Genomic DNA, 16,924 nt, shown 5'->3' on the forward strand with positions numbered 1-16,924 from the left:
GGACTGAAGACTGTTGGTCCAGTCCACAAAAAACTTCCTGGTGACCAATGTTTTTAGGTTTGTCATCCACATAACCTGTAGCTTCTGTGTTTAAAACCTTATGCATCTTGAAAGCTCTGGGGTTTTCTGAGTCATATACGAGCAGGGGCTTGACCTTGCAGTTGCCACTTTCATTTTCACACAGTATGAGAGTCAACCTATCTTTCATGGGCTTGTAACTTGGCATCTTCTTTTCTTTTGCTGTTATGCGAGTTTTGGATGATATTTTTCAGAAGAGCCCTGTCCAGTCACAGTTGAATAGCTGTTTGTTGGGGGATGTATCATTTGGCTTCAACTAATTCATCAAAGGTTTTTTTTGCAAATTGTGCAGTTGTAAAAATCCTTACAATCAAAGCTCGTTGCCTGGCCATGTGTGACAACGAACTGAATGCCAGTCCTTTTTCGAATATTCTCAACCCCCCCCCCCAATCTGGCTTTGAACTGCTGCTGTGAAGATTTCTGTGCTGTAGTACCTAGGCTCTGCTGCTGCAAATCGATGTATAAATAGCTCGTGGCCTTCTCACAAATCATCATATCAGGGACAGTGTCATGAGGGAGCTTCCTCTCTCTCAACCACAATAACATCAGATTCTTCATGTTTTCATGGACACAGGTCAAAGCTGTGAAATAATTTTAACGCTGTTAACTGGAATGATATCCTTTACCAAATTCGTTTGCTTCAGCATAGTATATACTGTAGAAGTTGTATGGTCATATTGATTTACCAAGTATTTTACACCTTGCTCTTGTTTGTCTATTATCTCATGCTTTCATTCCATAGATATAGCCCTTTTTTTCTCACCGCTCTTATTTACACTCATATTTCTGAGACTTATGGTTATAGTATAAGGTATATTTTCTCCCTCCTTTCTGCATGCCTTCGTGGTGTAATTGGAGCATGCGCTACGTGTATTTGAGAGGTCCAGAGTTCGAGTCTCGGTGAGGGCTTTACCCATTTTTCACATCTCCTGCTTCAAAAAATCTTAACGCTACAAGCAACACCTGAACTGAAAGGTTGGTTGACAATATTTTGTCGCCAACGGGATTTGGCGACTGGGACTCGTAATACTCAGTCACCCTTTAAAAGGGGGCATTATAAGTTATTTTCTTTCTCCTTTCCTCATGCCTTCTTGGTGTAATTGGAGGCATACTCTGCACATATTCGACTCCCGTCGAGGGCATTGCTCATTTTTCACGTCTCCTGCTTCAAAAATTCTAATGACTCTACAATATGCAAATAAATTAGCTAAAATAACCATCTGTGCCAATAAACACAAAATTAAAACAACACAATAGGAATGCTTCTGCGGCAAGGTGAATTGAAATGGCGAATGACGCTGAGCAGTGGTGCCATCACAGCCAGTTTGCATGTGCAAGACTCACAAACCAGATTGATGGTTTAGATTTATGAGTCTGCTGTGACATCACCAATGCTATCTTGTTTCTCAAATTTTGACCTGAATAAAAAATCCAGACGTAGTGACTGCTCGTATAGAAAAAAACTTGTATGTTGGGCACTCATATCTCAAAGTAACAACTGTATAATTCTTAAATATTTTTGTCATTGAGAAAATTCTCCTGATTTTTGAGTCATAGGTAGGCAACTGTGTAACTGTATTATCTCTCGTTAATTAGGATATTTTTTAATATCATGATTTGAAGTTTAATTATTTTGAAAGCCATAAGTATGTGGAAACCATTTAATTTGCTAATGTAGGAAAAAGTTTAAAATGATTGGTTTAAATAAAATAATCTGATTTAAAAAATTATACCTGCCATTGCATAGAATAATTGCAATGTAGAAATATTAAATAAACCACCTAATTAATAAATAGTTGCCAAGTTGTTTGAAGCCGCAACATGTTTTGAAATAAAAATGAATATATTAATCTGCCTTGCCTTCCAAGTTGCTGTTCGTTATGTATGTAGGTCTATGAAATGCAGTATCTTCTACATCTAGGCTATCATTGTGTCTATGTCATACATCTAAATTTGCTTCATTACATATATATCCATAAATATAACACTTAAAGGAAAAAATGTGCTAAAGTGAACTTTCAAGACTAAAATCTAGTGCTAATGCAGCTAATATTAAATAAATTAGAGAGGTTATCCCATTAGAAAAAGCAGAGTAAAAACTATTGTAACGTAGAAGTTAATATTAGTTAAAGATTCATTTGGGGGGGGGGAACTAATAGTTGTTCATTCCTTGGAAAATGGCTGAATTTTCAGAAATTAATAAATTTATTCTCTTTTCCTAATAAATTTATTCTCTTTTCCTAGTTAGAAAAAATACATACGAGTGGAATTTAGCCTGAACTCATCAGGATATAACTGAAATAATTCCACTATTTTTCTACTAGTGTTTTGGGGATTTAAAAATGTATGTTAAAAATGTAAAAAGGTAAACTATAGTCTGTAATAGTTGTGTATAATGTCAGACTCTTCGTTATTAACATTTGCAGATATGGTTTAATCTCTCTTATGTATAAAGTCAGGCTTCTCGTTATTAACATTTACAGATGTGGGTTAATCTCTCTTATAATTTAAAAAAAAAAACTGTTTGACATCTTCATTCTGTTTAGGTACTTTTTGCTGATTTTGATATTTTTTACATTTTTATATATAGTGAATCAGTCTTTAATAAGAATACTGTTGCTCACAATCAAAAGTTCCTAAAGTGGTATGAACTGCAGTCAAACTCTCAAGGGATCAGAAGTGTGAAATATATAGAATCCAATATATATATAAATTCTGTATAGAATCTGACAGATTATCTCTCAAAATAGTGTAAAATTTGAATGATGAATAAAGGAAAAAAAACTGATTAACATTGTCACAGCTACTAAAAGAAATGATAATAAATCTGATTTTTAAAAAGTGCTACTAAGCTTTAATTTCAATTTTTATTGAGCTGTTAATTAAATTTTTTCTTTCCTTTCGAGTGTGTCCAGTGTATGTGGCAAATTTCACGTGCTTTTATTTGAAGCATTTTTCCAAATACTGTTAGATTATGGCTTCTTTGATTGGAGAACAATTACAGAAATCCTTCTTGAACATCTCTATGGTCCACCTTTCTTAACTTTAATCATGAACAGAAAGCTTGGATCATATCTTTACTTCTGGCATTAACTACTAAGAGTTTTAACTAGTATCCTGAAAACTATAACCATTATTTTTATTTTTGCTTGGTTTAAAAATTTAAAGATGTACATTTGTACATCATCGCAAGAGGCAAAAAATAATTATGAAAGCTCATGAATTTAGCAAAGTCCAGACTTTGTAGATATAACTCGTCAAATGATATGTTGGCATGGAGGCAGTCAGAGAAGTCGTGATCTTGAGAGGGCATCTGATTGGTCGCGTTTGTGTTAGCCGAATTCAGTTAAAGTTCATAATTAAGCTAAAAGTTAGCTCAAAATAAAGTACATTTTTGTATTTTCCTTTAGTCCATAGTCCAAATCAGTGAGGAAAAATACAGAATGCACAATTTACACGCAATTATTAATATGAAAAATGAAAAACTTGTAGGCGTGGCTTGGGAGAACCAATGAGTTGAGCGGTTAGAGTCCAATGCATACACAAAATACACTAAGTCCAGAATAAGTAAAGTCTTGATTAAATAAAAAATATGTACAGTTGACAAATTTCAGGTAGTTATATACAAGATGAAAATGAGGTGATTCAAAAACTAATGTGTCTGCAGTTGGGAAATTGTAGTTTATTAAACTAGAATTCCAAGTCGATGCTTGTAAAATAATCAAGGGCAGCAATGCCGTCATCATTGACTTTGCGTTCTTAAATTTCTGTAGGCATTCTTTGCTTTCTCCAGATGGGTTTTTATCCATGTAAAATTGGATGTTTCATTTTCGTTATTTGTATCCTGATTTTTCTTACGCCTAGCTGATTTGTTAGTGTCAGTTTGCTCATTTGAAAGGGTGGGGAATTCAGATGCTTTAAATTGAAATTTATTATTTGCTTCAGCTTCTTTCTTGGCTTTCACCCTGGCGATGGCTTTTTAGATATTATGCGGGTGCTTAATGCAACCTTTATAAATTGAAACATGGTTTTCGCCACAAAGGGCACAGCATGCTGGTTTATTATCCTCTTTCTTTTGGGTGCAGGTATAGCTTTCGTGTGGTTGTGCACATTTCATGCATCTTTCTGTGTAATGACATAGCTCCTGTGTATGCCCATAATGTGCATTTGTGGCATTGCACGGTGCCTTTTTTTATATGTACGAGGTGATAAAAATATCTAATCCTCTGAGTTTTTTGACATCATAGGCTTTTTTTTGCCTTCTAAGTTGCGTTTGCATTCAACTTGGAATTGTGGCAATTTCATAGTATTTCTATCCCTTAAGAGCCGTTCCCATTGGGGTTTATCTGAGTTAACGAACACAATTCACGTAGCTGACCCATCTCCAAAACCAGTTTTTTTCCCATATAGCAGCAAGTTGAAAAATCTGAACTGCATGCACAGCGGAGCTATTCGACACATGGAAGGTGCAGTAACCTGTGTAAAGAAGTATCTTATGAAAAACCCTTATTTGGTGGACAGAACTCGTAGAACATTTATATTCAAACAAAACAAAGCCATAAGGATAAAAATTTTTCATTCTGTAAAAGACAAATCTTTGTTCTGCTAGAGTTGGATGTCACACCTGTCTTACATAGCCTTTGTTTAGAACACAGTGAAGATGAAGCTAAAAGAAAACTAGCATAAAAGTGTGTTCTTTTGCAGATGAAATAATGATGCTAATATTCTAAATGTGGCTGATTTTTAACAGAAATTTTTTATTAACAGTTGCAAAAATCCAAAAAAAAAAAAAAAAAAAAAGTATGAAAAACAGAAGGGAAGTTTCAATCAAAGATGTTTGTTGTATCCAATTTTCATACTTTTGGAGGTTCACTAAGTGTGTAGGGAACTGCCAGTGACCAAAAGTTTTATTCATTACAACCAGGGGATTGCTATTAGTTGCATTCATGGTGGTGGTTTTCTATTGCATAATTCTTTCTATACGTGTGTTACAATCCATATTCTTTATTCCATCCTAAAAAGAGTATATAAACAGAAGGTAGGGCACATTTTGATTTTATAACCAAAATATTCTATTGCTTATTAATATAAACTTATTCCTCAGAAGTGTACCTTTTGGTTTTATCATTAAGTAGTGGAAAATAGCCGAAACATAGTTTTCAAGGCTTGATTGAAATTTGGTGTTAAATTTGTTCGTTCGGTGTAGTACATTTCATGCTTAATGAGTTTTAAAATTGTGTTTCTGTGTATTGGATTGGATTGAATTATTTAATTTTAAGCATATCACACAAAGACTGTCTGAGCTGCTTCTAAGTTTTGTGTAAGAGCGCCACAGTGGATGGAATCTGAGGATCTCTTACTTCTGTTTGCTTTCCACCCACCTCTTGAGAGAACTTGCTTGTTCATAGCTTTTGAAATTTCTCTTGTCCATGAATACATTAATATGACAAATGTTTGTGCTGTCTACGGAATGTGAATCCAACGCAGTGACCAATATGTACTAGCTTCTTTGAGCTTTCATTCTATCCAGGAGTACTTCTGTGGCTTGTGTTATGAATATACTGAAACCCTTTATTGTGGTTGTTTTCTATAGCCAACTAACTAACTACCTCTTAGTCAGGAACCCAGTGTTTCTTAGAATACGAGAACTATTGCTAGTCAGCATTTCTATAAGATGATCACCCCTACAGAAGAATTAAGTCATCTGGAGCTGTGATTGGTCATTTGAAAGAGGTTCCAGGACATATGTGTTTTATTTATCATGTTGGAATTAATATGTTCGTGTATAAATTTTAAAGCAGAAATTATTGATAGCTTTATATTGGGAGTCTTTTGCAGAAATAATGGCCATGACATAGGTGCCAACTCTCCTGGTTTTTCATCTCCAGTAGATAGCAGAATCTGCCAGGTTTTAATTTTTAGGCTTTTGTTATTTTATCTATCAAACTAGAACAAACCTCAATGGCCGATATGATTCTCTGAAGTATTAGGCAAAGAAGAATGCAGAAGTATGTTTTTTATTGAAAATATGAAATTCACGAGTCCTCAGGTGCAAGTGAAATGAAGGAGTTATAAACTTAACGATTTGAAGTGAAAAGATTTTTTTGGGCTGCATACATCTGTATGTCCGTAATGTTTTATATTTGCTGCAAGTTATTTGGCATTACTAATTAATTTCTTTCTATCATTCTTAAAAGGAATTTTGATAAATAAGTTTTTCTTACCTACTCAAGATTTGTTAGTAAGCAAATTAAAAAAAATTATTAAATGAAATTATTAAAAAAACAAAATTTAGAATATTTAATAAACATTAAAAATTTACATTAAAATCACATTACAAATAGTTCTGTAACCAAAATCATGCATTATAAAGTAAATTTAAGTCAGTTTGGTGTACTCTTAAAATCGCTTCACTGTACAATGTGAAAACCTCCCGATTTCTAAGATTTCAATTGTGACATCTCTGCACTGAGTTTTATTCATTTAATTTGTTGAATTAAAAAAAAATAAAGCTGCATTTTTTTATGTTGCATATAAAAGTTTGAACGAATTTAAACACTGCTATTTTGTACATACAGTTAGCTTTTTGGGATATTTTATGTAAGAAATGTTTTTTTATAGGTGCGTTAGTAATTTTTATAGACATTACATTTAATGCATGTGTAATATATCAAGCTTTAATACATACTTGTCATTTGTTTCTAGCAGTATTTATAATTTTTTTATTAAAAATATTTGGCTTTATTTTAATCTTACAATTTGTTGTGCATAAATGGGATTTCATTTCTTATAACTGAATGAAAGTGACATTTAAAATGTATCTGAATCTTAATAAAAAATTAATATTATTAAATATTATGTATATAATATAAATATTTGCTTATAGATGAAGCGGGTAATAACCATTGGCCTGAATTTCTGAAGTTCCTATTTGACTCAGCTTGTTCACAAGATCCAGTATTGCGAGAAATGTCATTGTTGATGTTTTCGTACGTATATTATAGTTATAAGTGTATTATGTATATTACTGTTATAAATGTGTTTTTTAAGTTGGGTAATTTAATAACGATTTGGGAAGGAAAAATTTCTGATGACATTGAATGAAACAAATTTCAGAAAAAGCTATTTTGTAGAATATGGTGCTATGGAAATAAAATAATCTCTATGTTATAATTTGAATATTGTATGGAATACTGATGATGAAAATATTAGCTAGTAAAATACTCTCGAAAGAACAAGCAATTTTTTGTTTGAAATAAAAGCAATTTTTGCATGCAATTTTATGAGTTTAGATACTGAATAGGAAAAAAGAACATTTCCACTTCTGTTTTTATTTAAAAAAAAAAATCCTATGTAAGCCTTTTAATTAGCAGCTTTAAAGCATCATTATTAAAGTTTGTTTTGAAGTGCTGATATGTGTTTTTATTATATTGTTCTGCATATTTTGTTCTGTTTAATAAGTATGAATTAAATAGTAAAGGGTAAAGCATTTGTTATATAAATGCACATGTGAAAGCCTTATGTTGGCAATTTCAAGAGTTGGCCGACTGATTTGGTTGAAGCCCCCCCCCTCTCAATTTTTTTTAAACGGTTATTTCTGATTTGGGAATCTGTATGAAAATTATCTTGTTCTGCAAAATTAATTATTAAATAGGTAAATTAAAGAAGTATAGAAATTGCATAAAAAGACAAATTTATGAGCTTTACATGTTCAGCCGCTTGCTTGTAATAATGAGAAGAAAGGTAAACTTGCATTTTATCGTTAATTATTATTAACAGAATATTTGAAATTTCTGTGAAGATTTTTGGCATTGCAAAAATAATTAATTTGTAGGGTTCCTCACTCTTTTTGGCTAAAGCAAATGTTGAGGAACCAAGTGAACTATTTAGTGACTTATCGAGTTCAAATAACTAAAGATGAAGACTCAAGAAGGGTTAACTGCCCTTTATATCACTCAAATAAAATGAACAGGTGGCCCCTTTCTCCAGCTTACAACAAAGCCTCCATTCGGGCTTGAGCTCAAAATGAGAACTAAACTGTAATTAACTAAGAGAGACTTAAGCTAATACAAGTTGTAATGTAGTTGGCCTTTAATTTAAACTAGTCGGCAAATATTGAGAGGCACATAATAATACGGTCCAATATAACAGCTTCAAGATAGATTAGCCTGAAGGCAAATGCGTTACTCAGGCTTCCTTGCTCTCTGTGGTGAAGTAAGTTGAACTTTCTTAAGTACTGCTTCTATCTTATTTGCATTCAATGCGATTCTAAAAACTCATTCTGGTAGGAAATTATAAGTGGAAATAAGAATTGATAGGAAGTGCCTTTAAAATTAAAGTAACTGTTATAAAATTAATATATACTTTACAAAGTAAAACACGTTTTTTGAATATTTTGTCAAGGTGCAGAAATCATACGAAATAATTTACAAATGATGATATTAATACCATGATGTGCGTTTGAAATTTTAATAGCTAATGTAGTTTATTGTAATAGACATTTATTTTATTATATCTATCACAGATGAAGAAATAATTTCAAAGAGATTGTTATTAATGTAGTAACCTGCTTTGTTTTATTTGCTTGTGTTATCTAAAACATTATGATTAAAAAAAAATTCATGGAGTAAAATTGACGAAAAGGGAGAGAAATTTGCTCAATGTGTACATTAAAAAGTGCTGAAAACAAGTATTTATTCAGTTTTTAAAACATTTGTATCCATTTCTAAGTAATAGTTGCACACTATGATAAATAGCAAGTGATGATCTTCAAGAAATAAACATGGGTTTTAAGAAATCTGAATTATTTCTGTGTTTTAGAAAGTAAGTTCCTAGTAGACTAGAAGAGAAACACGCTAATGTGACAATCAAAATCATAAAAACAACCTTGTATTTAGCGTAAGTGTATAGAAACACTCAATCGATTTCGAGGGCAGCTAAAGGTCCCTCCTCATAAGGAGAAAGAAATACATAGAAAGAAGAAAAATAAAGGGGAAGAAGACTCAGACACATGTGGTCCTTATCAGCACTGCACATGGTTATAACTAGATTTTTTAATCAGAGTTACACTGGCCGCCTACTTTTACTGAGCCAGGCTATCTGATCAAACATGTAACACAAAGGAGAAGAAAAATTAGGGAGCGAGGGGCAACTGCTCCTTCACGCTCAAAATCTGAACTTCGAATAAGAGCATGCTGGCATAGGGCTACTATAGTGTCACAAGCCATACTGTTCGCCTGGATTTTTAGACCCAGTGTTCAATGGTTTTACTGCTCGGCCGCTGGTCGGCCCTCTTGTTAATGGAGACAATGCTTGTCCACATAGGGTTCAGTTAATCAATGATTACCTGGAAAGTGAGGCTATTCACTGCATGGATTGGCCAGTGAGATCTGACTGTATACTACTGTAAAAAGTCCGAAATCCAGACGTCCATTATCCAGAATGATCTAAAATCCGGACCTCAAAACCACCACCATTTTTCTCTTTTTCTCCAGATTTGATTCCCCCTTCTGCGCATAATAATACATCTGGAGAGTCGCGATTCTTAATTTCACTTCAACACTAAATAAAATACCTTGTTATTGAAGAAACAAACATTTTAGCATAAGTTTGTACAATCAGTAGTTTGGCTCCGTTGCTGCATATCAGCTTTTTGGCACACATCTCAAATCGAAACATTCCACATAGATACATCGTTGATCTGATGCCAACCTGGCGAATCATTATTTATTATGCTTTCCTTTTATCACCGCATGTTTATCAAAGCATGACAACTTGAGTCGTGACTCCTGTAGCGATGCATAAACAATTTTTTTTATGTTAGTAATTGAATAATAAAGAAGTATGGTAACTTTTTATGTTGACATTACGCTTGGTGATGATTACAGATTTCAAGTTAAAACGCTAAAAATGTTGATGAAAAAATATTTATTAAAAATTTCTGTTTATGTGCTAAAAATAGATTTTGTAGATGATACTCATAAACCCAAAGATTACATTTAGGGCTATTTGAATTAAGAATAACTGATTTGTTATTCACATAAACCCAGAACAAGTGTCAGGGCTCATATGGCCGCACTGAGGCGCAGAATTTAGGACCCACAGAGACTGCATCAGGCCGTAAGATATCTAGCACCGGCCCTCAATAAGGCTGAAGTGTATGTGAAAATTTATTTATTCAGAACTCTGATAAGTCTTAACCTTTTCACATGGGCTCGAAAAATAGTTGTGTTCCTTCACTGGGGGCTCTTTGCTCAGGGGTTAGGGAAAGGGGAAAAAATTTTTCAGATCGAGTCTTAACGACAAGGGGATTAGTGCTGTTTTGTTGGCAGGCAGAGAACGGTCAGCATTTCTTTTCGGTCCAGTTCCAAAGCTCTAGGCGATAGAATGAAGAAAGTGTTCTAATCGCTTTCACACTGCACATTTCCCACGAAACTCAATTTATTGTTTTATTTTCAGACGAAATGTTTTATGCTACAACTAGACAATTTTGTTCATTTTTTAGTTAAAATAACTTTTTAAATTTGCACATAGGTTATATACTGAAAAATAAGCGAAGTAATCATAGTTACCTATATTCACTATATATATCCTTCAAACAATATATAGATTTTCATTTTAAGTATTATATAATTATCCTGATATTGAAGAGCAAATTAAATACAGTTTAATTATTACAAGTGTCATTTAGAAAGCATTTTCAAGTTCTCAAATGAGTGTTATTGTATTTACACTTCTGTAAAATTCATTTCTGGAGAAAAAGAAATTGGTAACTGCATTTGTGCTGCATTGAACCATTATTGAACAACACTAACACACATGCACTAACAAAAATTTACCAATGCACGAGGTAAGAATTTTTTTAAATAAATTTTTCTTCCATGCGACATTGCAAATAGCGTTCCCAGGCTTGATCTGCCTTCATATCTGGGATATAAGATCTTTAATTTTTTTAACCGCTTCACAGTTTTTGGTTCGGTAAAGAAATGCAGGAGCAAACGCTGGAGGTTGAGAAAATAATATTGAATTATTATTGAATATATTGAAACTTGTTGAGTTTCAATGTATTCAATAACAAAAATTTAGGTTTACCACTTAGACATATTTTATATTGCTTTTACCTTAGAATAGAAGGGAAATAGTTGTTTGTCGATTTATAGTGTTGCTGCATTTTTTCTTTAAAAGCAAAATTGCATATTCAGGAACCCATTAAAATTTCAAAAAAAAAAAAAAAAATGTCGAATGGAGAAATATTTCTTCAGTTTTTTATGATCTACATTTTCAGAATGCTAAAATCGTCTTTGAGGTATCAGATTGTTATGCGAAATTTTCAGATCTCAAGCTTTTTATTGTTGCATTCTTTCAGAGTAATGAAGCTCGGAATGAAGATTCGTACAGAGTTGATGAATATTAATAAAGGATCGTACTAAGGATTAAATTCAGGAAACAAAAAATAGTACACATCTCATTTACTCTATACATCCTTAGTATCCTAATATATCGTTTTATTCCCTCCAAAATACAATTCTCATGTAAAAATTAATTACTTTCTGAACACTACCTGGGACTGAGTGGTCAAGACTGCTGAATACTGGTAGTTCGACTTGGGTTTGAGGCCTGGCGATTGGGTTGGCTGCATGGTTGGTTTTTGTTGTTTGCCCCATGTGAAACATGAATACGAGATAGTTACCCTTAAAAGTTCTCCTCGAAGGCATCCTTTTCGATAGGTAGGCATCCTTTCCCTTAGAAAGGCAGCCTTCGTGTGTTTTCCCATGTTTAATTAATCTAAACTAACGTATCTACTTTCTGAAAGAATTGATACAGATATCATATTATAGATGCAAACATATAACAACGGATAAATTAATAAGTAAGAACCTTTTTTTAAATTTTGAATTATAAAATGTTCTTCATTAACTGCTTTAATAAAAATTCGTGTTTCATTTATCACACAGTCGAAATTCATTTTGTTATCAAAATTATTCATGAAAGGAAGGGTTTCTAAATATAATTATGAGATGCTCATAAATATAGTTTTCTTATTTCAAATATAATTTTATTTTCATTCATCTGATTAAATAAAAGATTATTTGCCTAATCGAAGGGGGCTTTCGTGGCAGGCGTTCGAAGGAAATTGGCTCATATACATGAACGAATACGAAAGTTTCATGCAGTCAATCCGTTCTTTGAAATTTGAACCCGGGTTGAATTATTTGTGTTAAATAAATTTTATTCGCTCAGCCGCTAGTTAGAATTTAGAGCATAACAAACCAAAATTTCACTCAAGTAAACAGTAGTTGTAGAATGTATGTCATTTAGAAATAACATTAAAATTAATTTTCATCACCTGAAATGTTTATGTTCATTACACTGCTTTTACATGCACATTGAAAACTGGAATAAATTGAAATAAACAATTACAAAAAGAATGAAACAAAGAAAATTTCCTTTACGTTTAGCCATTTTTTAATACCAAACTCGAACAAATGATAAATATCAACTCAAAGAATTTATAATGGTATTTGCAAAAGAAAAAAAACTTTAAAAAAGGAACTTAAAATGCAAGAGAATCGAAGTAACAAATTAGTCTTATTATTTTCTCCTCTTGAGAAATATTTCCTGGAAGACACCGAATTCGCAAACAAGCCATGTGGGTTCAAATTACGGACAATTACCCCTACCCATTAGCAGAATCCCACAAAAGAACACACTCGTTAGGGTGTCGTAAAATAGTTGTCAAGCCTCAAGCGTTAGAATTCCTACCCTGCGTCCAAGGAAAAACTGTCCCAAGCCGCTAGTTGCCGTGCACTTTGCTTGGGACACATATGTCCCAGCCCCCGAGAAAAGGTTAAGCATGTGCAAGAAATAGACATAAGTATAATAAATAACTAGACTAATACAATTCAGGCTTAATTGTCTCATTGCACGATAGAAGCAAGATAAAATTTAATGGAACAATTTGTCCTTGGTCACCAAGATCATGATGCATAGCCAAATATATATAGTGAAGCGTAGCTAAATTTGTTGGTGATAGCCGCTAAATTTAAAGGTTTTCAGATATCACAAAATAAAGGTGAAATTTTCCAATTAACGAATTTTCTAAAGAAACGTAAGCCCACCAGTGGCCGAGTGGTAAAGTCGCTGAGCACTGGTAGTTTGGTCCGAGGTTCGAATCCCGCGAACGGGCTGGCTGCATGGGTGTTTTCAAGGTTTTGCCCATGTGTAACGTGTATATGAGCCAGTTTCCCTTAGAAAGTCCTCCATGAAGGCATCCCTCCACTTAGGCAGATAGCCCTCGAGGCTTTGTCGTAATTAAATAACCTAATAACCTAAAGAAATGTAAAGCGGTAATAAATGAAGATGATATAAAAGAAGTTTTCCATTGTGATGACAATGCTTCTCAATCATCAATCAATCAATTAATGAATGGTGAAATCTCTAGTATGGTTCTAGATCCAGAAAATACCGCTAACAATAGTGAAGAAAATGACAGAGAAGTTACTGAAAACGAGAAAATTTCGATTGACAAGTTAGAATTCTCGAAAAAACAGTTACAGAACTTCAACAATATAACTAAACAAGAGATTATGTCTGTCTGCAGAATTAAAGAGAAAGTATTAACAGAAAAAATGAAGCACAACTAACACTGAAAGAAATATTTAATATGGTAAACAAATACAGTCAAAAGTCTTTAATCCGGACTTGTCGGGACTTCTGCGATTCCGGATTATAGATCATCAGTTTAAATCTGGTCAGATGGCATCCAGAAATTATAAAATTAAAAATATGAAACCGTAATTTAATGAAATAAAGAGCAGTTATGATCTAAAGGGTACCAAAATTTACAAAAAAAAAAAAAGCTTAATAGTTATTTGTTTACTTTATTAAACATTTCTTTTAACGCGCGCATGGGTAAAGCATACATTATGCATAGTCGAAATTAGAAAATTGCAACCAGAAAACTATTTGATGTGTACTCGTGATATTTATAATGATGAGGAATTTGATTAAAATCGTATCAAAGACGGAATACATCGAGATAAAATACTACATTTAGTAAGGAATTATAAGCTGAATAAAATAAAAACATCTGCCCTGAAGATAAGGATAGTGCTGACAGATCAACTTCCAGTTTGTTGCGCGCGTGACGCCCCCCTCGCAGAGCAGCGTGAAATTCATAAACAGATTTCGGAATGGTTAGAGAAACAAAGGATATGCCTTTATCCACTTTTTGTTTGATGGACATCGAAAAATACTTACTCTTTGTAGATCTTTTGGCAGCTCCGGCATCAGAAATTCTATTTGACATAATCGAAAGTTCAAGCATACTTTTATAAAATTGCTCTAACAGTCTGCAAAAAATAATAAGCCGGATCCAATTCAAAGATTAAGGAACAATGCAATCTTCAACATTAACTGAAATAGATAATTTTAACTTAGCTTATACCGTCCATTATACATTAAATGCGCATGCGTAAATATATTACGCATGCGCAGAAAGTTTGTATCTTTGAGGTCCGGATTATAAATCATTCCGGATTATGGGTATCCAGATTAATGACTTTTGAATGTAATTATAAAGTTTTTTTTTGTAAATTTTCATACCCTTTAGATCATAAATACTTCAGTAGTTCATTAATCACGTTTTTGTATTTTTAATTACATAACTTCTACATGCCATCTTATTAGATTTAAACTGATGATCTAATATCCAGAAAAATTAGAATATGTGTGGGCAATTAAGAACAAACTAACACAACCCAGAATGAAGTAACAGAACTAATAAACCAATAGGAAGTACCACCAACAAACAAAAGAATTCTAATATGATGAAAGGGAGTTACAGCTTACTTGAAAGCATGGGCATTGATGATATGGAAGTTGAAGCAGTACTGGAGCTTCCAAAAGTCTCCTCCTGCACCTGAAAGTGAAGTAGCATCGTTGAAATAAACGTCCATAATGGCCACCCATATTTCGTTAAACTGTAAATGTTTCCACCAGAATCTTTTGAATATCAAGCACATGATTGATATGTCTAAACCGTTATGCTTTGCACTGCAGGAAACATTTCTGAAAGCCTGGCTTAGGAGGTATTCTTTTATGAGAAAGGACAGTTTTGTTAGTGAATGTAACTGTTTAAATTTGTAGACCTTCATAGCTACTTCTGTCGTTAGTAACATCCCTTTAATGTGTTTGCTATTCAGGCTAATATAAAAGGATTGGTTTCTGTTTGTTGCATATATCTGTCTCTGAATGAAGCTATCAATCAGAAACTTTGATTGCTTGATCGAGCAGTTATCAGAGCTTTTTATTGTTATTGAGAACATAAATGGACATACTCCACTTTGGGAAAGATACTAATCCTTGACAAATTGAGCAAATGATCAAAGAACATTATTTCTGTGAAATTTCTCCATGTCGGTGCACTAAGTACTTATGGGTGGAGTTAGCTAAGTGTGCAATCGTCACCAAGCATTATGTCAACGTAAAAGGTTACTACGTTCTTCAATTTCTAATATTAAGAATAAAAAAATTTATTTATACATAGCTGCATCATTTCTTAACCTGCTGAGTGTTAATAGTCATGCAGTGATGAGAGCAAAAATAAGGAAATAAGGATTCGCCAGGTTGATGCCAAAGTGAAATTAAGAATCAGGATTTTTCGCGTTTTATTATGAAAAAACTTTAAGTGTTAAGCATTAAAAAGAAAATAACTGTTGATGATTTGGAGGTCCAGATATTGGGTGTCCTGATTTCACACTATATACTGTAGTTTCTGTGAGGCATGTCTTAAAGCCCGTCTATATGTAGCGATTTAAGTCGGCCAACAATATCTGAGATAGCTTGCCTGTCCACGTGGAACAATTTTCTCGTTAGTACAGGAATTCACTCAGCCAATCATTGTGAAAGGAAGTGTTCCCGCCCTCTACAGCGTCACACTGTCTGATTTGTAAACAAAAACAGTGTTGTCAAATAGTCAAAGTAATGGATGACTATTTTAAATTGCTACTTATTTTAAATTGATACAGCTACAATTTTGAACTTAGCTACTGCTACAAAGGGGGGGGATAAAAAAAACGTGTTTGAACCAGATATTGGATCAAACGACGAGAAATTCATGGTGCGTTCGTAATAAATACCCTGCTCCAGGAGTTGCGTATTGAAGACGCGGTGAAATTTGGAAAGTATGTATGGAAGATACCACGTGATTTTGATTTTTTGCTAAATTTAGTTTGCAGCAAAATTTTAAAAAAAATATGCTTTTCCTTTGTGTACCGAGTGCACAGATTACTTTTTAAAAATTTTATTTATTTATTTTTTAATTTCTATTTCTGGCACTCCTGTTTGTGCACATAAATCTTGAAATAATAAAATAACCATGTTTCAGAAAAAATAAATAACTACTGTGCTTTAAATCAAAATCTTTATTAATGAATAAATAGACAATAATGTCATGAATATCAAAACAGGATGAGTGAAAAGTAGTTATAAAGAATAAAGATTACTACACTACAAAGCAACAGTGTAATTTCAGTGCAAAAATTTCAAATAAGAAATATCATAAAGGTGCAAAGACTTAAATAGTATATTTTTCGAACATTAAAAATCTAATATCAGCATAATTAAATAGCTAATACAGTCTGAAAAATATGTTCATATGACTATCAGTTAATCAGCTAATAAAATTGAGCAATATTGTATTAAATTGGGCTGTAATTTGTTTTTGCAAAACTCAATTAACAAAAAAATTAGTTTGTGACTTTCTTTTGACCAGTAGATCTAAAACTCGTGCCAACAGCCATTCGAAAAATAAAAAGAAAGGCATTAAAAATCGATAAACACCACA

At 32.9% G+C, this 16,924-nt stretch overlaps 1 protein-coding gene across 3 annotated transcripts in view; it reads left to right on the forward strand.

The window, feature by feature from the left end:
• Karybeta3 (karyopherin beta 3) overlaps positions 1-16,924 on the forward strand; it is a 196,376-nt gene that overhangs the window by 61,048 nt on the left and 118,404 nt on the right. For all 3 annotated transcript variants that reach the window (XM_085809207.1, XM_085809206.1, XM_085809205.1), the window contains exon 4: positions 6,965-7,067. In XM_085809207.1, coding sequence (XP_085665333.1) covers positions 6,965-7,067 — 103 coding nt within the window. The remainder of the gene's footprint in view (positions 1-6,964; positions 7,068-16,924) is intronic.

The sequence above is a fragment of the Stegodyphus dumicola genome, chromosome X2 (genome assembly GCF_044657685.1).
Source record: "Stegodyphus dumicola isolate Sdum_Otavi_A_Nest chromosome X2, ASM4465768v1".
Classification (NCBI taxonomy): Eukaryota; Metazoa; Arthropoda; class Arachnida; order Araneae; family Eresidae; genus Stegodyphus; species Stegodyphus dumicola.